Raw genomic sequence first — 26002 nt, 5'->3', positions numbered from 1 at the left:
CCAGACCATGCCAAATATCTGTAGCCAAATTGTTGGTTGAGTGTTTGAATTTGAATTAGTATGTTACGGTGCAGGTGATAGTGTTGTCAAACGTCGGTTTCATATATGTGTGAGTTAGCGAGTTAAGTGAGCTAGCCTGGGAAAAAGCCCGAAATAACACGCAGGACCAACTAGGTCCTTCCACAGTGAGGAAAATACAGTTTACGCCTGCTTTAAGATATCCTTTTTGAACAGACCAGTTGCGGGCGAGACTGCTAGGTATTGAACAGGAATTAAACACCAGGATGTAAATAGAGAAATCAGCTTATCGAGGTTTATATCGTTTTGATTAATTGTCTCTGGCTCACAGCGGTAGCATCCATTCGGCACATGACCGGAGTAGATTTGCGATCAATGTGATTCTAAGAGATAGTTTCTCAACTGTGATATACATCTGTGAGATATAAGTAGTTAGACTAAGACGTGTAAAGTAAAGGACAGTATGTGGCAGAAGCCGAGGACTAGGTCAAAATAAACTTTTATATGGCCTACTGCGATCGGTGAAACCGAAAAATGGCCACCTCCGACAGTGTGCAAAAGGAAGTTTGTTAACGGAATGCGTATACGCTTGGCGGACAAGCAAAAGACGGTTTTAGTTAGAGAAATATATATAACACATGTCGTTTTCTTATAAAGGTGAAAATGGGAGATGTTTTATGATAAAAAAGTTGACTCAAACTAGGTAGAATAAATTATAGAAAAAGAAAAAAACATAAACACGTAAAACTTAGTTCTCTAACTAATTCCAATTGTTTTTTTTCCGGGGAAATATCTTTCCGGCAGCCGACGTCCAGTTCGTGGTCAAATTAATTAGTCCAATGTCCTGCTGCGGTCGTAGGTGTAACCAGATGTCCTTTACTTTCGCAATAAGGGAAAATGTAGCTTCCGCATTAGGGAAGAAGTTATACCTTTGGGAAAGGAAAATAAATTATAATTTGGTAAAGACTTGGGAGTTCTTGACTGCAAATCATGAATTAAAATTGATGATTTGAATAGTCGACGAAACCAAGTGGTTTGACTTTGTTTAATTAGAAATGGCTACTTATTTTTATGTTTTGTAGTCCCTTATCCGGGATTTTGTGGACTTCCTTCTTCCATTTACCTGTGAATAAATTGAAAGGAATTCGGTCAATAAATGAAGCTGAATTAGTTTTTGTGTGTTATATACGGGTTATAATTGTTTTGGTTTAACTGGATTTGAATACCCGTGGGCGGTACCCGGCTGTCTACAATGTGGGACAACGAGAATTTAGAGGCACGAGAACATGAATTGACCTAGCACACAACAAAAGGGAGTTCTTCCAAGGAGCTTAAGTCTAGAGACTGCATCAACTCCATATGGAACCTACTCCAACATCCAGCTAGATCCAATAGAGAAACAATACATCGCAGAAAATGCGGCAGCTTACGGCTCTTTCAGCAGAGGGGAACTCCAGCAATTGATTCTCACCACACAGGAGCAAATGAAAGTGGACTTGCAGCGTTTAGTGGAGTCTCACAAATCCCACAAAGGAATCTCGAAAAGCAGAAAGCTAAAGAGGGAAACCAACCGGAAGTTCAGCAGAGGAGGAAGGAATCGATGAAACACAACAAGGGCAACCTCCAAGCGGAAACAACCAGGCGGCAGGTGCAAACAGGATACTTTTTCCGAATGTTGGATCTAACGTTTTCCAGCCAATTCCACGTTACACAAAGGGACAAAATAGGCCATTCAATGTTTCCCAGCACAGCATGTAGTCACAGGGAGGTCAATATAGCAGTAAATTTCCGCCGAGCATGCCTGTCTGGAACAACAGCCAAGGGCAAAACATGGGCAGTTGGGCCAGGATCCAAGGGCGAAAACCAAGCGGCCACCCAAGGGCTTGGACCGAGGAAGGAACCCATCTGCAGGAATGGCAGATGCACGGACGGTGAACCGGCCGAGGAACTATGTTCCCTTAGATAAATGAGGATTCCAATTTTCGGGCAATCCTGGAGCTATGAGCGCCGAAGATTTCATTTTTAGGGTTGAACACCTGCAACAACACAACGGCATGCCATGGCTAGAACTAATTAGGGATTTTAACCGTCTATTAGCTTATAACGCCTCGGAGTGGTACTGGTTCCTGATCCGCACAAAGCAGCCAAAGCACTGGCCAGAGCTTAGGAATGCTTTGGAACGGCGTTTCTGCGACAATCGAAGCCGAACGGAAGCATAGATAAGGAAAGTCACTAGATGATGATTTCTCTGCAATTCGGCGGATGGTGGCTTCAGTGAGGTCTAGTGTGATTGGGTCACCCAAGGATTGGGTGATAAAGACAGCAAAACGAAATCTGGCGGAGTGTATCCTGTCCGGGTGTACACATTCTAACATCTGCATGAGGAACGCCGGGAGGCAAAGAGAGCGTTTGACCCGAATTATGGAAGGCAGCATTCCCGAGCTCCACCGACATACAGACCTAGACTTGATGAAACTTGAAACTTGGGAGTGGACGACAGGGAGGAAACCGAATCGTTGAACGAAGCTAGCGGTTTCATAAACAAATCAATTATTTACTAGAAGTGCCAGAAGAAGGGTCACATGTACAAGCAGTGTGGAGCAAAGCAGAAGGCATTTTTCTGCTACACAAGTGGACTATCCGACACCGTCACGCCAAAGTGTCCCAAATGTGGCACTCCGGAACGCTGGGGTTGCGGGAAAACCGCGTTCCGGGAGAAATCCCGTGGAGAATCCAAAGAAGCAGTAAGGAAAACACATCAAGTAGTAAGGACCTGCCAGCAGCAGAAGCTAGACCTGACAGGGTATATCTATCGCTCCAGGAACGACTCCGCCGATACAAGGAAGTTAGAGTAAGGAAGGTAAAGAAAGCCTGAAAACGGTATTGGAAAAGGCGTCGGTCAGTTTGTTGGGCAAGGGCTGCAGGGAACTGTTAGAGAAAATGCAAGTCCCTTGGCGACCGTACAATGCAAAGGAACGGACCGCGAACGGCGCAGCGAAGAACATATTGGGCAAAATATCGATTCCAGTCCATTACAAAGGCATCTGTGGAAAGATGACCCTTTTCCTATGTCCTATGTAGTACTTCAGAGGCTCAGGGAGAAGGTTTTGCTGGTGGTGTCCCCGGTATTTAAGGAGCATATAGGGACGCTGACAGAAGTTTCTCAATGTCTTCGGGAAGCTGGTCTGTCAATCGGGTTAAAAAATTCTAATTTTTGTTTTTAAGAGCTTCGGTATCTGGGATTTATCATGGGCAATGGAGTGCTAGGAACCGATTCAGGCAAGGTGGAAGCCATTAAAAGCATGCCGGTGCCGAGAAGTGTGAAGGAAGTACGACGCCTTTTAGGAACAGCCGGATGGTAAATTTCGCGGAGCTGGCGGCACCCCTGACGAACACACTAAAAAAAAAGGGAGAAAGTTCGAAATGACGAATGACGCCAAGAAAGCGATAGAGGCATTAAAAACTGCGCTAATAACAGCCCCAGTTCTACGACACCCGGACTTTTCCAAACGGGATTTTGTACAATGTGATGTCTCGGACTTTGGAGTAGGGGCTATTCTATTTGAAATGGAGGAGGATGGATCAAAAGCTGAACCCATGTCAGGCGAAATGCAGCGTTACCGAAAAGGAGTGCTTCGCTGCTGTCTTGGCAGTGAAACGTTTCCGGCCCTATATAGAGAGGATGCCATTTACAGTCATAACGCATCACTCTAGCCTGAAATGTCTAATGTCACTCAAGAACCTGAGTGGCAGGCTTGCAAGATGGTCCTTGAAGCTGCAGGCGTTTGATTCCCTCTAACAGACCACCTATGCCGGAACTAGGAGAGGAAACAGTAACATATCGACCGTTTCAAAAGCTGTATATAGATTTTTTGCGCTGGAAGCCGGTGCCCTTTGGGGAATGCGACCACTTTTTGTGGCATTAATTACTAACTCAAAAACGAAGCAACATTTAAAAGTGTTATGTTTAGGCGCGGTCTTGTCAAACATATAAAAAAAATTTTTCATTTTTTTTATACCCATTACTCGTAGAGTTAAAGGGTATACTAGATTCGTCGGAAAGTATGTAACAGGCAGAAGGAAGCGTTTCCGACCCCTTAAAGTATATATATTCTTGATCAGGATCACTAGCCGAGTCGATCTAGCCATGTCCGTCTGTCCGTATGAACGCTGAGATCTCGGAAACTATACAAGCTACAATACTGGGATTAGGCATTCAGATTCCTGAGATTTGATGCTAAAATAAAAATTTTAGCTGAAATGTATTGTTTTCGTCAATACCTATCGATTGACCTAAAAAAAAGTTTGCCACGCCCACTCTAACGCCCACAAACCGCCCAAGCCTGTGGCGCCCACAATTTTCATGCTAGATAAAAATTTTTTTATGTATTGGTCTCGTCAATACCTATCGATTGATCCAAAAAAAAGTTTGCCACGCCCACTCTAACGCCCATAGCGCTTAAATCTGTCTACCGCCGGTAGGTGGCGCACTTCAATCTCGCTTTGCTGCTTGCATATCTCCATTTCCCTTTGGTCCCATTAGCTGAGTAACGGGTATCTAGTAGTCGAGGTACTCGAGTATAGCGTTCTTCCTTGTTTTTTATAAAAAGACCGAAATAAATTTTAAAAAATTACTGGCGTTTTTTATTTCCCATTTTTTTTAAATGAAATTGTGATTTTATATTTTAGTACCATTATAATTCTTAACAAAAATACTTAAATTATTTATATCTACGTCAAGTAAGTAAAAGGATGTTGTAGAATAATTTTAAAACAATATGATAACTTAACTGTGGTGCGCACTGTTAAACTTTTCTGTTACTAACATTAGATGTTGATGTTTTCCTAATACATTCTGATAAAAAAAAAACAACTGTTAACGCCTTTTTAAAAATGTGTTTTGGCCAAAACAGTGGTTAAATTCCCCATACTGCGGTGCAGGAAATATCCTAGTTAAGTGGTCTAAGACCAGGAGTGAGGCCATAATTAATGGGCTTTCCATTCCAGACCTGACCAGATCCAGTGAGATCCGCAGAGATAACGGCCTGGTCAACCAAGTTGGCCTGGGGAATTTTTTTTAAGGATGGGATTGAATTGGATTAAATTCAGTGACTGAAGTGAGCTAGACTGGGAAAAAAAACGCGAAATATCACGCAGGACCAACTAGGTTCTTCCAAAGTGAGGAAAATACAATTTTCACCTGCTTTAAGATATCCTTTTTGAACAGACCAGTTGCGGGCGAGACTGCTAGGTATTGAACAGGAATTAAACACCAGGATGTAAATAGAGAAATCAGCTTATCGAGGTTTATATCGTTTTGATTAATTGTCTCTGGCTCACAGCGGTGGCATCCATTCGGCACATGACCGGAGTAGATTTGCGATCGATGTGATTCTAAGAGATAGTTTCTCAACTGTGATATACATCTGTGAGATATAAGTAGTTAGACTAAGACGTGTAAAGTAAAGGACAGTATGTGGCAGAAGCCGAGGACTAGGTCAAAATAAACTTTTATATGGCCTACTGCGATCGGTGAAACCGAAAAATGGCCACCTCCGACAGTGTGCAAAAGGAAGTTTGTTAACGGAATGCGTATACGCTTGGCGGACAAGCAAAAGACGGTTTTAGTTAGAGAAATATATATAACACATGTCGTCTTCTTATAAAGGTGAAAATGGGAGATGTTTTATGATAAAAAAGTTGACTCAAACTAGGTAGAATAAATTATAGAAAAAGAAAAAAACATAAACACGTAAAACTTAGTGCTCTTACTAATTCCAATTGTTTTTTTTCCGGGGAAATATCTTTCCGGCAGCCGACGTCCAGTTCGTGGTCAAATATTAGTCCAATGTCCTGCTGCGGTCGTAGGTGTAACCAGATGTCCTTTACTTTCGCAATAAGGGAAAATGTAGCTTCCGCATTAGGGAAGAAGTTATACCTTTGGGAAAGGAAAATAAATTATAATTTGGTAAAGACTTGGGAGTTCTTGACTGCAAATCATGAATTAAAATTGATGATTTGAATAGTCGACGAAACCAAGTGGTTTGACTTTGTTTAATTAGAAATGGCTACTTATTTTTATGTTTTGTAGTCCCTTATCCGGGATTTTGTGGACTTCCTTCTTCCATTTACCTGTGAATAAATTGAAAGGAATTCGGTCAATAAATGAAGCTGAATTAGTTTTTGTGTGTTATATACGGGTTATAATTGTTTTGGTTTAACTGGATTTGAATACCCGTGGGCGGTACCCGGCTGTCTACAATGTGGGACAACGAGAATTTAGAGGCACGAGAACATGAATTGACCTAGCGCACAACAAAAGGGAGTTCTTCCAAGGAGCTTAAGTCTAGAGACTGCATCAACTCCATATGGAACCTACTCCAACATCCAGCTAGATCCAATAGAGAAACAATACATCGCAGAAAATGCGGCAGCTTACGGCTCTTTCAGCAGAGGGGAACTCCAGCAATTGATTCTCACCACACAGGAGCAAATGAAAGTGGACTTGCAGCGTTTAGTGGAGTCTCACAAATCCCACAAAGGAATCTCGAAAAGCAGAAAGCTAAAGAGGGAAACCAACCGGAAGTTCAGCAGAGGAGGAAGGAATCGATGAAACACAACAAGGGCAACCTCCAAGCGGAAACAACCAGGCGGCAGGTGCAAACAGGATACTTTTTCCGAATGTTGGATCTAACGTTTTCCAGCCAATTCCACGTTACACAAAGGGACAAAATAGGCCATTCAATGTTTCCCAGCACAGCATGTAGTCACAGGGAGGTCAATATAGCAGTAAATTTCCGCCGAGCATGCCTGTCTGGAACAACAGCCAAGGGCAAAACATGGGCAGTTGGGCCAGGATCCAAGGGCGAAAACCAAGCGGCCACCCAAGGGCTTGGACCGAGGAAGGAACCCATCTGCAGGAATGGCAGATGCACGGACGGTGAACCGGCCGAGGAACTATGTTCCCTTAGATAAATGAGGATTCCAATTTTCGGGCAATCCTGGAGCTATGAGCGCCGAAGATTTCATTTTTAGGGTTGAACACCTGCAACAACACAACGGCATGCCATGGCTAGAACTAATTAGGGATTTTAACCGTCTATTAGCTTATAACGCCTCGGAGTGGTACTGGTTCCTGATCCGCACAAAGCAGCCAAAGCACTGGCCAGAGCTTAGGAATGCTTTGGAACGGCGTTTCTGCGACAATCGAAGCCGAACGGAAGCAAAGATAAGGAAAGTCACTAGATGATGATTTCTCTGCAATTCGGCGGATGGTGGCTTCAGTGAGGTCTAGTGTGATTGGGTCACCCAAGGATTGGGTGATAAAGACAGCAAAACGAAATCTGGCGGAGTGTATCCTGTCCGGGTGTACACATTCTAACATCTGCATGAGGAACGCCGGGAGGCAAAGAGAGCGTTTGACCCGAATTATGGAAGGCAGCATTCCCGAGCTCCACCGACATACAGACCTAGACTTGATGAAACTTGAAACTTGGGAGTGGACGACAGGGAGGAAACCGAATCGTTGAACGAAGCTAGCGGTTTCATAAACAAATCAATTATTTACTAGAAGTGCCAGAAGAAGGGTCACATGTACAAGCAGTGTGGAGCAAAGCAGAAGGCATTTTTCTGCTACACAAGTGGACTATCCGACACCGTCACGCCAAAGTGTCCCAAATGTGGCACTCCGGAACGCTGGGGTTGCGGGAAAACCGCGTTCCGGGAGAAATCCCGTGGAGAATCCAAAGAAGCAGTAAGGAAAACACATCAAGTAGTAAGGACCTGCCAGCAGCAGAAGCTAGACCTGACAGGGTATATCTATCGCTCCAGGAACGACTCCGCCGATACAAGGAAGTTAGAGTAAGGAAGGTAAAGAAAGCCTGAAAACGGTATTGGAAAAGGCGTCGGTCAGTTTGTTGGGCAAGGGCTGCAGGGAACTGTTAGAGAAAATGCAAGTCCCTTGGCGACCGTACAATGCAAAGGAACGGACCGCGAACGGCGCAGCGAAGAACATATTGGGCAAAATATCGATTCCAGTCCATTACAAAGGCATCTGTGGAAAGATGACCCTTTTCCTATGTCCTATGTAGTACTTCAGAGGCTCAGGGAGAAGGTTTTGCTGGTGGTGTCCCCGGTATTTAAGGAGCATATAGGGACGCTGACAGAAGTTTCTCAATGTCTTCGGGAAGCTGGTCTGTCAATCGGGTTAAAAAATTCTAATTTTTGTTTTTAAGAGCTTCGGTATCTGGGATTTATCATGGGCAATGGAGTGCTAGGAACCGATTCAGGCAAGGTGGAAGCCATTAAAAGCATGCCGGTGCCGAGAAGTGTGAAGGAAGTACGACGCCTTTTAGGAACAGCCGGATGGTAAATTTCGCGGAGCTGGCGGCACCCCTGACGAACACACTAAAAAAAAAGGGAGAAAGTTCGAAATGACGAATGACGCCAAGAAAGCGATAGAGGCATTAAAAACTGCGCTAATAACAGCCCCAGTTCTACGACACCCGGACTTTTCCAAACGGGATTTTGTACAATGTGATGTCTCGGACTTTGGAGTAGGGGCTATTCTATTTGAAATGGAGGAGGATGGATCAAAAGCTGAACCCATGTCAGGCGAAATGCAGCGTTACCGAAAAGGAGTGCTTCGCTGCTGTCTTGGCAGTGAAACGTTTCCGGCCCTATATAGAGAGGATGCCATTTACAGTCATAACGCATCACTCTAGCCTGAAATGTCTAATGTCACTCAAGAACCTGAGTGGCAGGCTTGCAAGATGGTCCTTGAAGCTGCAGGCGTTTGATTCCCTCTAACAGACCACCTATGCCGGAACTAGGAGAGGAAACAGTAACATATCGACCGTTTCAAAAGCTGTATATAGATTTTTTGCGCTGGAAGCCGGTGCCCTTTGGGGAATGCGACCACTTTTTGTGGCATTAATTACTAACTCAAAAACGAAGCAACATTTAAAAGTGTTATGTTTAGGCGCGGTCTTGTCAAACATATAAAAAAAATTTTTCATTTTTTTTATACCCATTACTCGTAGAGTTAAAGGGTATACTAGATTCGTCGGAAAGTATGTAACAGGCAGAAGGAAGCGTTTCCGACCCCTTAAAGTATATATATTCTTGATCAGGATCACTAGCCGAGTCGATCTAGCCATGTCCGTCTGTCCGTATGAACGCTGAGATCTCGGAAACTATACAAGCTACAATACTGGGATTAGGCATTCAGATTCCTGAGATTTGATGCTAAAATAAAAATTTTAGCTGAAATGTATTGTTTTCGTCAATACCTATCGATTGACCCAAAAAAAAGTTTGCCACGCCCACTCTAACGCCCACAAACCGCCCAAGCCTGTGGCGCCCACAATTTTCATGCTAGATAAAAAATTTTTTATGTATTGGTCTCGTCAATACCTATCGATTGATCCAAAAAAAAGTTTGCCACGCCCACTCTAACGCCCATAGCGCTTAAATCTGTCTACCGCCGGTAGGTGGCGCACTTCAATCTCGCTTTGCTGCTTGCATATCTCCATTTCCCTTTGGTCCCATTAGCTGAGTAACGGGTATATAGTAGTCGAGGTACTCGAGTATAGCGTTCTTCCTTGTTTTTTATAAAAAGACCGAAATAAATTTTAAAAAATTACTGGCGTTTTTTATTTCCCATTTTTTTTAAATGAAATTGTGATTTTATATTTTAGTACCATTATAATTCTTAACAAAAATACTTAAATTATTTATATCTACGTCAAGTAAGTAAAAGGATGTTGTAGAATAATTTTAAAACAATATTTAATTAATAACAAAGATAATTGACCACTGTTTATTTAAGATACCATCAAAACTGGCATTAAGCAGACAAAAATGCTGGAAATATACAGTATTAGGTAGAGGTCTAAAAAGCTTAATTTTAGAGAAAGTGCGCAAAAGTGCACTATTATTCTAACTGAGCATAATGAAAACTAAATACTCCATAATATAAAAAGGTTTCAGAGGTGGAAACAGCTGGAATCACTTTGTAGCTCCATTTTAAAATACAAATTAAATTGAAAATGTTTAGGTTTTAGGTTAGGACTTACACACGAATATACGAGCACCACAATCAATAAATACAATATCAAGATCACAAACACAAATTACAATCCCCTCTGATAAGATGGAATTTCAAAAAGCGCTTTGCTTAGTTTTACACTTTTTGACCATTTAAACTATCAAGAATAATAGGCGATTTACTAGCTCTGCCAAATCGTCGAAATAGAAGCAGGCTTTCATAGCTGATAACTTAACTGTGGTGCGCACTGTTAAACTTTTCTGTTACTAACATTAGATGTTGATGTTTTCCTAATACATTCTGATAAAAAAAAAACAACTGTTAACGCCTTTTTAAAAATGTGTTTTGGCCAAAACAGTGGTTAAATTCCCCATACTGCGGTGCAGGAAATATCCTAGTTAAGTGGTCTAAGACCAGGAGTGAGGCCATAATTAATGGGCTTTCCATTCCAGACCTGACCAGATTCAGTGAGATCCGCAGAGATAACGGCCTGGTCAACCAAGTTGGCCTGGGGAATTTTTTTTAAGGATGGGATTGAATTAAATTCAGTGACTGAAGTGAGCTAGACTGGGAAAAAAAAACGCGAAATATCACGCAGGACCAACTAGGTTCTTCCAAAGTGAGGAAAATACAATTTTCACCTGCTTTAAGATATCCTTTTTGAACAGACCAGTTGCGGGCGAGACTGCTAGGTATTGAACAGGAATTAAACACCAGGATGTAAATAGAGAAATCAGCTTATCGAGGTTTATATCGTTTTGATTAATTGTCTCTGGCTCACAGCGGTGGCATCCATTCGGCACATGACCGGAGTAGATTTGCGATCGATGTGATTCTAAGAGATAGTTTCTCAACTGTGATATACATCTGTGAGATATAAGTAGTTAGACTAAGACGTGTAAAGTAAAGGACAGTATGTGGCAGAAGCCGAGGACTAGGTCAAAATAAACTTTTATATGGCCTACTGCGATCGGTGAAACCGAAAAATGGCCACCTCCGACAGTGTGCAAAAGGAAGTTTGTTAACGGAATGCGTATACGCTTGGCGGACAAGCAAAAGACGGTTTTAGTTAGAGAAATATATATAACACATGTCGTCTTCTTATAAAGGTGAAAATGGGAGATGTTTTATGATAAAAAAGTTGACTCAAACTAGGTAGAATAAATTATAGAAAAAGAAAAAAACATAAACACGTAAAACTTAGTGCTCTTACTAATTCCAATTGTTTTTTTTCCGGGGAAATATCTTTCCGGCAGCCGACGTCCAGTTCGTGGTCAAATATTAGTCCAATGTCCTGCTGCGGTCGTAGGTGTAACCAGATGTCCTTTACTTTCGCAATAAGGGAAAATGTAGCTTCCGCATTAGGGAAGAAGTTATACCTTTGGGAAAGGAAAATAAATTATAATTTGGTAAAGACTTGGGAGTTCTTGACTGCAAATCATGAATTAAAATTGATGATTTGAATAGTCGACGAAACCAAGTGGTTTGACTTTGTTTAATTAGAAATGGCTACTTATTTTTATGTTTTGTAGTCCCTTATCCGGGATTTTGTGGACTTCCTTCTTCCATTTACCTGTGAATAAATTGAAAGGAATTCGGTCAATAAATGAAGCTGAATTAGTTTTTGTGTGTTATATACGGGTTATAATTGTTTTGGTTTAACTGGATTTGAATACCCGTGGGCGGTACCCGGCTGTCTACAATGTGGGACAACGAGAATTTAGAGGCACGAGAACATGAATTGACCTAGCGCACAACAAAAGGGAGTTCTTCCAAGGAGCTTAAGTCTAGAGACTGCATCAACTCCATATGGAACCTACTCCAACATCCAGCTAGATCCAATAGAGAAACAATACATCGCAGAAAATGCGGCAGCTTACGGCTCTTTCAGCAGAGGGGAACTCCAGCAATTGATTCTCACCACACAGGAGCAAATGAAAGTGGACTTGCAGCGTTTAGTGGAGTCTCACAAATCCCACAAAGGAATCTCGAAAAGCAGAAAGCTAAAGAGGGAAACCAACCGGAAGTTCAGCAGAGGAGGAAGGAATCGATGAAACACAACAAGGGCAACCTCCAAGCGGAAACAACCAGGCGGCAGGTGCAAACAGGATACTTTTTCCGAATGTTGGATCTAACGTTTTCCAGCCAATTCCACGTTACACAAAGGGACAAAATAGGCCATTCAATGTTTCCCAGCACAGCATGTAGTCACAGGGAGGTCAATATAGCAGTAAATTTCCGCCGAGCATGCCTGTCTGGAACAACAGCCAAGGGCAAAACATGGGCAGTTGGGCCAGGATCCAAGGGCGAAAACCAAGCGGCCACCCAAGGGCTTGGACCGAGGAAGGAACCCATCTGCAGGAATGGCAGATGCACGGACGGTGAACCGGCCGAGGAACTATGTTCCCTTAGATAAATGAGGATTCCAATTTTCGGGCAATCCTGGAGTTATGAGCGCCGAAGATTTCATTTTTAGGGTTGAACACCTGCAACAACACAACGGCATGCCATGGCTAGAACTAATTAGAGATTTTAACCGTCTATTAGCTTATAACGCCTCGGAGTGGTACTGGTTCCTGATCCGCACAAAGCAGCCAAAGCACTGGCCAGAGCTTAGGAATGCTTTGGAACGGCGTTTCTGCGACAATCGAAGCCGAACGGAAGCAAAGATAAGGAAAGTTACTAGATGATGATTTCTCTGCAATTCGGCGGATGGTGGCTTCAGTGAGGTCTAGTGTGATTGGGTCACCCAAGGATTGGGTGATAAAGACAGCAAAACGAAATCTGGCGGAGTGTATCCTGTCCGGGTGTACACATTCTAACATCTGCATGAGGAACGCCGGGAGGCAAAGAGAGCGTTTGACCCGAATTATGGAAGGCAGCATTCCCGAGCTCCACCGACATACAGACCTAGACTTGATGAAACTTGAAACTTGGGAGTGGACGACAGGGAGGAAACCGAATCGTTGAACGAAGCTAGCGGTTTCATAAACAAATCAATTATTTACTAGAAGTGCCAGAAGAAGGGTCACATGTACAAGCAGTGTGGAGCAAAGCAGAAGGCATTTTTCTGCTACACAAGTGGACTATCCGACACCGTCACGCCAAAGTGTCCCAAATGTGGCACTCCGGAACGCTGGGGTTGCGGGAAAACCGCGTTCCGGGAGAAATCCCGTGGAGAATCCAAAGAAGCAGTAAGGAAAACACATCAAGTAGTAAGGACCTGCCAGCAGCAGAAGCTAGACCTGACAGGGTATATCTATCGCTCCAGGAACGACTCCGCCGATACAAGGAAGTTAGAGTAATGTAGGTAAAGAAAGCCTGAAAACGGTATTGGAAAAGGCGTCGGTCAGTTTGTTGGGCAAGGGCTGCAGGGAACTGTTAGAGAAAATGCAAGTCCCTTGGCGACCGTACAATGCAAAGGAACGGACCGCGAACGGCGCAGCGAAGAACATATTGGGCAAAATATCGATTCCAGTCCATTACAAAGGCATCTGTGGAAAGATGACCCTTTTCCTATGTCCTATGTAGTACTTCAGAGGCTCAGGGAGAAGGTTTTGCTGGTGGTGTCCCCGGTATTTAAGGAGCATATAGGGACGCTGACAGAAGTTTCTCAATGTCTTCGGGAAGCTGGTCTGTCAATCGGGTTAAAAAAGTCTAATTTTTGTTTTTAAGAGCTTCGGTATCTGGGATTTATCATGGGCAATGGAGTGCTAGGAACCGATTCAGGCAAGGTGGAAGCCATTAAAAGCATGCCGGTGCCGAGAAGTGTGAAGGAAGTACGACGCCTTTTAGGAACAGCCGGATGGTAAATTTCGCGGAGCTGGCGGCACCCCTGACGAACACACTAAAAAAAAGGGAGAAAGTTCGAAATGACGAATGACGCCAAGAAAGCGATAGAGGCATTAAAAACTGCGCTAATAACAGCCCCAGTTCTACGACACCCGGACTTTTCCAAACGGGATTTTGTACAATGTGATGTCTCGGACTTTGGAGTAGGGGCTATTCTATTTGAAATGGAGGAGGATGGATCAAAAGCTGAACCCATGTCAGGCGAAATGCAGCGTTACCGAAAAGGAGTGCTTCGCTGCTGTCTTGGCAGTGAAACGTTTCCGGCCCTATATAGAGAGGATGCCATTTACAGTCATAACGCATCACTCTAGCCTGAAATGGCTAATGTCACTCAAGAACCTGAGTGGCAGGCTTGCAAGATGGTCCTTGAAGCTGCAGGCGTTTGATTCCCTCTAACAGACCACCTATGCCGGAACTAGGAGAGGAAACAGTAATATATCGACCGTTTCAAAAGCTGTATATAGATTTTTTGCGCTGGAAGCCGGTGCCCTTTGGGGAATGCGACCACTTCTTGAGGCATTAATTACTAACTCAAAAACGAAGCAACATTTAAAAGCGTTATGTTTTGAATTAAGTATTTGTAAATGTTAAGAAATTTAAATAAAAAGTTAAGCGCGGTCTTTTCAAACATATAAAAAAAATTTTCAAATCTTTTTTTTATAAAAAGACCGAAAAAAAATTTTTTTTATTTTTTTTTTAAATGAAATTGTAATTCTAGGTGGAAACAGCTGGAATCACTAAGTAGATCCACGTTAAAATACAAATTAAATTGAAGATTTTGTTGTTTTAGGTTAGGACTTACACACGAATATACGAGCACCACAATCAATAAATACAATATCAAGATCACAAACACAATTTACAATCCCCTCTGATAGGATGGTATTTCGAAAAGCGCTTTGCTTAGTTCTTCACTTTTTGACCATTTAAACTATCAAGAATAATAGCGCTGCCAAATCGTCGAAATAAAAGCAGGCTTTCATAGCTGATAACTTAACTGTGGTGCGCACTGTTAAACTTTTCTGTTAGTAACATTAGATGTTTATGTTTTCCTAATACATTCTGATAAAAAAACAACTGTTAACGCCTTTTAAAAAATGGGTTTTGGCAAAAAAGTGGTTAAGTTCCCCAAACTGCTGTGCAGGAAGTATCCTAGTTAAGTGGTCTTAGTCCAGGAGTGAGGCCATAAATAATGGGCTTTCCATTCCAGACCTGATCAGACCCAGTGAGATCCGTAGAGATAACAGCCAGGTCAACCAAGTTGGCCTGTCGAATTTTTTTAAGCACGGGATTGACATAACCTTAAAAGTCCTGTACTCCCCGTTCAGAGGTCCACAATCACTGGCTCATGTCCGGATTAATTATTCCCCTGTCCTAACATCAGATATTGAATTTTTTAGTGTCGTCGTGGAAGACCGATACGCCTTCCAAGGGGCGACAAAGGGCGCCTTGAGGCTTCAGACATTTTTTCTCTGTTTCTCTGTCTTGCACTGAAAATCTCTGCTGCAGCAGCAAAAAAGAGCGCCGAAGCTGAGAAAAAAAAGACCCGAAGACCCATGCCGAAGTCATACGAACATCTACGTTATACGTGAGCGAGCAGCGGATGGGCAGAACAATTTCCTATGCTCACTTGCATAAGTTAGCTCAAAGCAATTCGCAAGGTCGGGGGGATGAGCATGTGACCTCCAGTCCAGCAGGATGGTCCAGACCATGCCAAATATCTGTAACCAAATTGTTGGTTGAGTGTTTGAATTTGAACTAGTATGTTACGGTGCAGGTGATAGTGTTTTATACGCAGTCAGTCGTCGCTTCTGGACAGTCCTGCACTCTTAGTCTCTTTTGGAGGGTACACTACTTCCGCACAGAAAAATCAACACCTTTACCGGGCAGTACACACTCAGTCCCAACTGGACTTTTAGACAAACTAGTTTCTTCTCGAAAGATATATAATTCATTTGGTATGTGACCCTCTTAAATTTTCTAATATAATCATGAAAATACTTGTACTCTCGATTATTATGTAAAGATCTTAGCTTAAACCGGCAGAAGTCCAGTCCGCCTAAGGCAGTAAAACCTTAAAGCGTCTTTCTTTTTTTAATGCCGTTCATCATTTTTGTAATGACAAGCTCCTGTAGTAATTAAATCAAAATATCTTCCACTAGTAAAAAACATTTCCTGGTCGGCAACGATTCTAGTCGGAACCCCAAACAAGGAAATGGATGATTTCCTTGATTTCGTATTTCCGCATGACTTCCCTGGGACTTCATATTGTCACGATCGCCTCCAGTTCGCTGGCTTGAACTGCCTCAGATAAGATTCACTTATTATTTTTATTTGCCCCATTTCATTCATTTTTTTTAATGATTTATAGTATATATATATATAGTATATATTTGGTCAGCAATAATCCAACTCCTGGTTGCCCGAAGTTGTGAGCAGTCCAAATTATTCCATTGCCGTACACACGAATTATTTCCTTTATTGTGCACTTATAGTAGAAGGAAATAATTAAAAGTGCCAGCTCCACACGCCCATTCGCGTTCTATAAATTCAAATTTTCCAAAGTCTGTGTAAAAATATATTATCTAGCAACAGTGAACTTTCGAATTCAAAGTGCGTCGCTGGAACTGCATACAAATTTCAAAACACAGCCCGCCCGCTTCATCTTTTTACTTTTCGAGCTTATTGTTTTAAGTGTGAAAAAATCCCGCAAACGTATCCGCTTTAACGCACACAAGTCTCCAAAACTGCCGCAATCGGCGCCTATCCGCTATCGTGCTGGCGCGTGTTCAAAAGCATCTTCTTTTTGTGAATCTGACTTCTAAAGTCCCGATGTCAGTGCTTCTCCGCTCCCTTAGTTGTGCCTCGACGCGAGGACAAAACAAGTGAAACAGAAAGTAATAACTAACAGTTGCAATTGTTGTATGGTCGAATCACCGCTAGTTGGTTCAAACTCAAATTCAAAATATATTTGAATTCATTGTCTTCTTTCAAATAAAAGAAAAACAAAATTGAAATATTCGCCTCTTGGTGGGTTCGCCTGACTGCGGGACTTGCGCCGTGCACTTCAGTTCCTAATAGCAATAATGGCTGGTCTTTCGGACTCCGAAGATTACCAAACAATGACGATGATCCAGTCAGAAATGGCGACGATGAAGACTGGAGGACTAGACTATGAAGAGTTTTCTGAAAAACTTTATGGCCTGTCGGCTATCCATTCAGGATATGGCCTGCCACCAGAACCGGTAAAGTAACTGAGATTTCTGAAGAACTTTATGGCCTGTTGGCTATCCATTCAGGATATGGCCTGCCAGCAGATTGAACAACCGGCAAGGAAACTGAGTTTACTTTCGGATAATTACCTTTCAATTCCAAAAATCAAGTTTCACCCGTGTTTCAACTGGTGAATCACCCGTAATGTGTCACCTGACACGCGAGACGCATTTGTATGGGATGTCCGCCCTTTCACTCGTGACAAATCACTCGTGAAAATCAGAATAAGTCGAATGAGAGTCACCTACACAGAGAGAATTTTTCAAGTAATTTGTACTCAAATTGAGTATTTTTGTACTCAAAAATTCAGCATGAACAAAAATTCTCACATTGAGTGCAAAATACTCACTTTCAGTACAAATTTCTCAAAAAATTTGTACTTTAATTGAGTACGTTTGTGCTCTTTTTTGAACATTTTTCCTCAATATGAGTACAAACTGCACTCATTTTAAGAAATAATTTAGCTTGAATTTTAGAATCAAGTATCCCCTTTTCTCAAACTGAGAAATTTCTAGCGCTCAAAATGAGAAACAAGTTCTTGATAGTGAACTTATAAATTCTTAAATGAAGAACTTTTGCACTTAAACCCGCTCCACCCATTCCCAGAAAAAAGGTAAAATATTTTTTTTCATTATATTTTGTAATACAGTTATATATATACAAACACATTATTTTTTATTTAAGTTTATGTTCCATGTTATGGGTTATGATATTATTCCCTTAGCTGTCTGGTCTAGCGAAAAGCAAAGAGGCTGAAAAGAAAACGTTATTGTTAGCAAATATTGTAAATATATATGCATATATAAATATGAAACAATAAAATTAGAATGTTATTAAATGTACATTTAAAATGCATGTATGTATGTATGTACATTATACATAAAAAACTAACAAAACTAGACACGTGCTTCACGCCACTTACAATCACACATACATAAATATTGATGTACACGCTTTGGCAATATTTTTGCAGTGTGTTTATTTTATCATTATTAAGCACATTATAAATACAGTTAAAATTAAAGAACTTACCCTCGAGGTACGGAAGGGTGGCACGAATGTCAGTTCACTACAAAAGTTTTTTAACTTTGTGTTACGCGCACGTCTTCACTTTGCTAAATCACACGGCAAATGACAGTCACACAAATGCGGCGCGTACCACTTTACACACCCATTAGTGAGAAAGAGACAACCATATACGCAACGAACTAAAGACCGCTCATCTCTCGTCTCGTTCGCAGAACGGAATTCTCTAGAACCAATTATGAGAATTATCAACTCATTTTTGAGTCTATCGAATACTCATAATGAGAATATTAATTCTCAAGTTTGAAATGGAAGAACACATTTCCTCAAACTTAGAATTTTGTGATCAATTCAAGTTATTTTTCTTAAAATGAGTGAAACTTTCCTCAACATGAGCATTTTCCACAAATTTTGTACTTAAATTGAGTACATCCTCAAAATGAGAATACAAATTCTCAATTTCAGAACGTCATAATTTTCTCTGTGTATGTAAACAGAGAATATTTGCTTCATATTTGCTTCGTCTGTCATGGTGTAATTCATGTATGACATTTAAAAGTCACTAATAATTTTAATACCAAACAAGGAAGGAGGCTATAGTCCAGTATCTCTACACAGAGAGAATTATTCAAGTAACTTGCACTCAAATTGAGTATTTTTGTACTCAAAAATTCAGCATGAACAAAAATTCTCACATTGAGTGCAAAATACTCACTTTCAGTACAAATTTCTCAAAAAATTTGTACTTAAATTGAGTACATTTGTGCTCTTTTTTGAACATTTTTTTTCAATATGAGTACAAACTGCACTCATTTTAAGAAATAAATTAGCTTGAATTTTAGAAACGAGTATCCCCTTTTCTCATACTGAGAAATTTCCAGCGCTCAAAATGAGAAACAAGTTCTTGAATGAAGAACTTTTGCACTTATTCCCAGAAAAAAGGGTCAAATATTTTTTTTTTCATTTTATTTTATAATACAGTTATATATATACATGTTCCATGTTCTAGGTTATGATATTTTTTCCCTTAGCTGTCTGGTATAGCGAAGAGAAAAGAGGCTGAAAAAGAAAACGTTATTGTTAGCAAATATTGTAACTATATATGCATACATATATGTATAAGCATGAAGCAATAAAATTAGATTGTTATTAAATGTACATTTAAAAAGCATTTAAATAATTATATGTGTATGTATACAATGTACGTAGAAACTAACAAAACTAGACTGCTTCACGCCACTTACAATCATACATACATACATATTAATGTACACGCTTTGGCAATATTTTTGAAGTGTTTGTTTATTGTATCATTATTTAACACATTTTAAATACAGTTTAAATTAAAAACTTACCCTCGAGGTACGGAAAGGTCGCACGAATATCCAATTCACTAAAATAGTTTTTCAGCTTTGTGTCTTGCGCACGTCTTGACTTTGCTAAATCACACGGCAAATGACAGTCACACAAATGCGGCGCGCTCCACTTTACACACCCATTAGTGAGAGAGAGACAACCATATACGCAACGAACTAAAGGCCGCTCATCACTCGTCTCGTTCGCAGAACGAAATTATGAGAATTCGCAACTAATTTTTGAGTTTATCGGTTACTCATAATAAGAATACTAATTCTCAAGTTGGAAATTGAAGAACACATTTTCTCAAATTGAGAATTTTGTGATCAATTCAAGTTCTTTTTCTTAAATTGAGTTCAACTTTTCTCAACATGAGTTTTTTCCACAAATTTTGTACTTAAATTGAGTACATCCTCAAAATGAGAATTCAAATTCTCAATTTGAGAACGTCATTATTTTCTCTGTGTATCAGATATCAGATACTATCAGAAAATCCTTACTCAGCTAAAGGGACCAAAGGGAAATGAAGATATGCAAGCAGCAAAGCAAGATTGAAATGCGCCACCTACCCTATCTCAATATATGGTTATGTGGGCGGTAGACAGATTTAAGCGTTATGGGATTTTTTGGATCAATCGATAGGTTTAGCTTTAGGTTTAGACCAATACATTTTTTTTTGTTTTGTATACTTTGGTTGTTTATTTTGAATCTTCTTTTACGAGACTAAGAAAATGTGTTAAAATCTTAAAGTACTACATTATTTGAACAGTTTGTTAAACTGTATTTATGTTAGACTGTCCTAATAATTACCGCTGGATGGGACGGGAACGGCTACATACCAACGTTAATGCTCAAGCGAGGAGGTTTGGATGTGTTGACAGCTTTGTATAATAATTTTCCATGTGTTGCGCTATTACGTCTCGAACGGGGAGTACATTCAAGTCTCTCTAAATATTTCCACTCCGAATGTACCACGGTGCCCCGGTGATAGTTCTCAGGATCTTGGCTTGGGCTCGATTTCTACGTTGCTGTTGCTGGCGCTCCCCCACAACTGGGAGCCATAAGTCCAGATTGGTTTCAAAACGGAGTTGTAGAGAAGGACCTTGTAGTCCAGACTGAGGGGGGAGCGGGTGTTTATAAGCCAATGCGGACTGTTTGCCTTCAGCCTTAAATGAGTTTTTTTAGCTTCAATATGCGTGCGCCAGGTAAGCCGTCTGTCGAGATGTACGCCAAGATATGTTACTTCATCTGACTGAGGAAGCACGGCGTTGTTTAGTGTAACGTTTGGGCAATTTCGTCTATATAAGGTAAAGGTTACTTGTTTACATTTTTGCTCATTTACTTTTATACGCCAGTCTGAGAGCCATTTCTCTACTACATCTAGATGGGCCGCAAGTTGCGCTGATGCTTGTTGCAGACATTTAGATCGGCTGTTGATCGCGGTGTCGTCGGCAAACGTAGACATAGTCAGTTGTCTGCTCATAGGAGCATCAGAAGTGTAGACTGGTATAAAGTTGGCCCGAGAAAGCTGCCTCGATGTTATGTTCAGCTGACACGGAAGTATTGCATCTCACAACAAATATCCTGTTGTACAGATATGACTTCAAGAGTTTATGCGTCTTATTAGGGAGCATTATTTTGATTTTATGCAATGGCCGTCAAAGCATACTCTGTCGAATGCTTGAGAGACGTTCAAAAATACCGCAGTGCAGTATTCCCTACTTTCAAATGCACTTCGAATCTCCGATGTTATGCGGTTCACCTGTTCGATAGTTCCATGTTTTTCGCGAAAGCCGAATTGATGTGCTGGGATACTATTATGTCTTCTGAAGTATGGTATGATACGCGTTCTAGGGCATTTTTCAAAAAGTTTTGATAGACACGAAAGTAACTTATCTGTCTGTATGTGGAGGTGAACGTGTGGTCTTTTCCTGGTTTTGGTATCATTATGATGATTGACTTTTTCCACGTCTTTGGGAAGCAGCCCAGTCTTGTCATCGCGTTGAACAGCTTGCATATGGTACCAACAGCGCATAGTGGGAGTTCTGTAAGCATTTTTTGAGTTATTAGATCGCAGCCTGGAGATTTTCTCGGTTGTAGCTGCTCTTTTATAATTTTTATGACTTCGCATGTTCGAAATACAATTGGTTCGGCAATAGGAAAGTCGTCTTCGTTTGTTGCTGGATTTGGTGGGCAGCGAATGTGTCGGCTCTGTCTTTGTCGCTTCGGGCCCAGCAGCCTGCAGGGGTCCTTATTGGCGTAACCGTTACTACTGAAGGGCTCAGTGTTGAGTGGGCTTTCCAAAGTGGGAATTTTGAGCTGGATGGAGATAGTTGTTCTATATAGCGTTGTTGGGATCTGTTTTCTTCTTGTCGTAGTGCCCTGGTGAGTCGGCGTTGCACAGTTCCTTGCCTTGAGGAAGCCCGATTGATTTTTGCGACGTTACCCATTTTCGTGTCCTGTGGACTTAGTTTTCTTTTAATGTTTATTTTACCCACTAAATAATAATACCCATATCCAACACAACACTTACCCATCTCCCCTCCCGAAACAACATCTCACTCCGGGCCGAACTACGGTGCAATACGGACCGTGCCAAGAGTCAGACTGGCTGAGGGCCCGGATAAAAAACTAGCCAAGTCTCAAACGGTGTGCTCATGGACATGGCGACCCCCTGCTGTAACTATCGCCTTACCCGGGCATCGCGGATCTCTGTCCGGGCGGACCTTTCCCCTTCTCCGCAACTCGTGGAACCAACTTTGGACAACAAAACTAAAACACAACAGAAAATAATGAAATTATAACGAACTGTTGTATTCAGAAACTGAAGGTTCTTTTATTTTGTCTTTAATTAATATGTCTACTTGTTTTTCCACTTTCGTCTTTTTGACTGTGGGGAATTCTATAATTCTTTATGTATACCGGTTCATCAACTTTCATTCCTATTTTTATGTTTGTAAAAATTATTAGTTGATATCGATTCGGATTCTATTCGTGCATAGTTCTTTAAGTATTTCTTTGAACTGAGGCGGAAAATTTTTGTTCAGTTTGTCTAAAACTTTTTCTTTGTTTACAATTTTATTAGATTTAATTATGTCGTAATCATCCAATGGTTCAACTTTCAGTGTATTTAATTGAATGATTGCAGTTTTATTAGTTGTATTCAAAATTCGGACAAAAGCGTTTTTAGAATATGCAATGGAATTTATGTGGGATTGGTCTGGCAACCTAGAGCAGCTGGTGGTAAAGAAGAAATGAAGAACAAAACGACGTGGCAAGCCTGCCAAACTAAAAGACGAAAAAAGCAGAAAGAATTCGCGAGACGAACGGAGAAGACGTGAAATACGACGCATTTGGTGGAAAGAAAAGACGAACATTAAAAGACGCAGACTAATCAAACCAATTTATAATACAAAAACTCATTTTAATTAAACTATAATAAATATAATACATACAATAAAACAAGTGGGATCGTGTTCAACTTATTTGGAACGTATAATATCAACCCAGTCCCACATTTATAATGAATACACCATTTTGGATTTCTTGGTTTGGTATTAATGTATATCTGGTTGGTGAATTTATAACAATTTTTCGGACTACTTCGGATCTTGCCGGTAGTATTGTCAAGTTATTTTCGAGTGTATGGTTTATTGGAATATGAATCGGATTATTGAGGTTATCTGGTCTCAGTATGAGCCAATCATTTTCTGGTTTTAAATCTATTTGACAATTGTATTTTTCATAAAATCTATGCCTATAATTCCATCACATGGAATATGAAAATTTTATGTTACTATATGAACATTATGCGGTATAGCAAAGTTCCTTGCAAAAAGTTCTATTGATACTAATCCTATTGAGTTGGTTGTTCCCTCACCAACACCTGATATTTGGGTAATATTTTTATAATGATATTTGTGTATTATTTTTTTTATAATCAACATTGTTAAATGTCAACTAATAATGTATATTATTTATTTTTGTGTTCAATTTTAAGTGAAACGAAAAGATTGAACTTAAGATTGATAGTATGAACCGTATTCTTTACTAGATTTTTTATCTTAAGGGTCTTTATTGGTTTTCCGACGTGGTTTGTACCTGTCGGACATTATTATTGTTTTGTCCGTTTGTATTTGTATTGTTGTTATTATATTTGTTGTTATTGGTGTTACCACCACGGTTGTTTCCTCTATAATAACCACGACCTCTATAATTGTTGTTGGTCTGATTATTATAGTTTCGGTTATAACCGTTATTTTGGATATAGCCATTATATTGGTAATATCCATTATGCTGATAATTACCTCGGATATTGCCACTACCGCGGTAATTGTTTCCGAAGTTGTTACCGCGATAGTTGTTTCCTCTTTAGGTGTACAGTATTGAATTTGCATTGCCTGTCATATCAGTACTGCATTGTATGTACTCAGTCACGGCTCCATTCAAAGTTGTGAAGTTGCCTGCCTCTAAAATTGTTTTTAGGCGGCCATGCTCACAATTGTTAACCATTATGGTAATGGCTTCCTTTGTGCTGAATTTGTCAGCGTGTTCTGCTGGTAGGCCTTCGTCAATGTACGAAGCTTCAAGGAGCTTTCGTAAGTTGTCTATTTCTGATGCTGATTTGCCTTTCTGGCTTGTTTTCGCCATTTTTGCTTTGACTACGTCGGATGTTATGCCGACTATAGTGTCATGCAATTTCTTTATGATTGAACTTATTGTTGTTTCATCTGTACTTTGTATAGTGTAGATCCTATAATTTTGGATGTAATGACTTCTACACCCAAATCTTCGAAGGTGCCTTTAGTCAAATTAACCAACTTCAAGGCTGTTATACATCTTTGAAGATGTATCTTTTGCCCGTTAAATTCATAAATTTTCATTTGTCAGGCACGCTTACGTCTGATTCTATTTCTTCTTCTTCTTCTGCTTCTGTTACTGTTATAACTGCAGGAATTGTTAGATCATGTAGATCTTTTTCTTTTATTTCAATTCCTTCGCTCAAATCGGAATCTTTACTTTCCGTTAGGTCTATTTCTTGATCTATTGTCAAAGGGGTATTTAAAATTGTCGGTATCGATATATTTAAATTATACCTATCTTTGACAGTTATTAGATTAGATTAGATCAATAATTTAGATCATTTTGATCAATTTGTTTTATTTATTGCAGCCCTATTTTCATGTACTAAAGTTCTTGCCGTATTGAAAGAATCTACAAGAATCTTTGCACGTTTATTAATTGTGTCTTTATGTATTGGCCTAAAAATTTATTTATTAATTTTTTGTATTAATTGTGCATAATTTTTAGCACATATATGTGTCCTAACACTGGGTGTATGTCTATTTCCGAGAATACTATATAGTTTCTTACGGTAGACAGTACTATGGTTTTTTGCGTGCCGCTGCAATGAATAAGCGGGGAAAAAGCTAGGTCGTACCTATTCATATATTCGCCTTCAAAATCTGAAATTAAATGTTTCTAAGAATGGCTAATACCCTATTCTCAAAATTTGGTTGATTGGCTATAGTAATTCTAATGCAATCTGTGGTATTAATTTTAAGTTGTTAATAATTTTTATTTCTTTTCAAAATTTTAATTCTCCTTTTTTTCAGTATGTCACTGCATACATATACAAATTTTGTATTTTATTTTTATTTGGAAACATATTTTTATAATAATTGTTTGTGCTTTATTAATTTATATCTTATCCAGATCATTGGCCTGGCTTCTGGTTATGGCCCTTTTTGGTACACACTCATTGTGGTACATATAGGCTTTATACAAAATGTATGCAATCATAATGAAAGCAATTATTGATAATAATATATTTGTTAGATCAGTATCAATAGTTTTTGAATTGATTTTATTAAGTGCGTTGGCAGTGGAGTCCACTGTTTTAGTCTCAATTAAACCCATTTTGGGTATTATTTCTGTAATGTATTAATATTAATATTATATTAATATTAATAGCATATAGCTGCCTATTTATTTCCTTTATTTTTAAATTTAGGAAGTTTTTCTGACCTCCTCTCCTTTTTTCTTATTGATTTTTGTTGTTTTAGGCATTTATAGATAATTAATTAAATATTTTTTTTTATTTTCTGAGAATGTATGTATAAAATTTGACATGTCTCCCTACCTAGGTAAAAAAAAATTAAGACCCGCAGCTAGAAACTTCGTGGTCTGTACAATTTGTGTTAATTATAAGTATTTGCATCGCAGATGCATATAGATATAATAAAAAAAAAAATTAAAGATGTGCGCTCTTGGAAGCGCTGTCGGTTCACTTTTTCGGGGTCCGGCTTGGCTCTGTTGGGGCACCGGTGCTGGCTGCACAGGCGTCTTACTGTTGGGGCACCGGTGCTGGCTGCACAGGTGTCTTCATAAAATTCCAGGGGACCTTCGCAGTCGTTGAGTCTCCTCTTC

At 40.1% G+C, this 26002-nt stretch overlaps 1 protein-coding gene across 7 annotated transcripts in view; it reads right to left on the bottom strand.

Moving 5' to 3' along the window:
• The window catches only part of AGO3 (Argonaute 3), a 547891-nt gene that overhangs the window by 163466 nt on the left and 358423 nt on the right, over positions 1 to 26002 (bottom strand). The window contains exons 7-9 of one of the 7 annotated variants that reach the window (XR_011604155.1): positions 11280 to 11639; positions 5791 to 6150; positions 780 to 1141 (exon numbers count right to left, since the gene is read on the bottom strand). The exons of 4 other annotated variants lie outside the window; for them this stretch is intronic. Coding sequence is in view for 1 of the 3 variants with exons in the window: in XM_070996161.1 (XP_070852262.1) it covers positions 11586 to 11639 (54 nt within the window). In the remaining 2 variants the exon portion in view is untranslated. Of the gene's footprint in view, positions 1 to 779; positions 1142 to 5790; positions 6151 to 11164; positions 11640 to 26002 lie in introns of those variants that run through there. 2 more of the 7 variants (XR_011604156.1, XM_070996161.1) reach the window with 2 other exon arrangements.

This window comes from Drosophila suzukii, chromosome 3, assembly GCF_043229965.1.
Source record: "Drosophila suzukii chromosome 3, CBGP_Dsuzu_IsoJpt1.0, whole genome shotgun sequence".
Classification (NCBI taxonomy): domain Eukaryota; kingdom Metazoa; phylum Arthropoda; class Insecta; order Diptera; family Drosophilidae; genus Drosophila; species Drosophila suzukii.
This window is presented reverse-complemented; position numbering and strand designations above follow the sequence as displayed.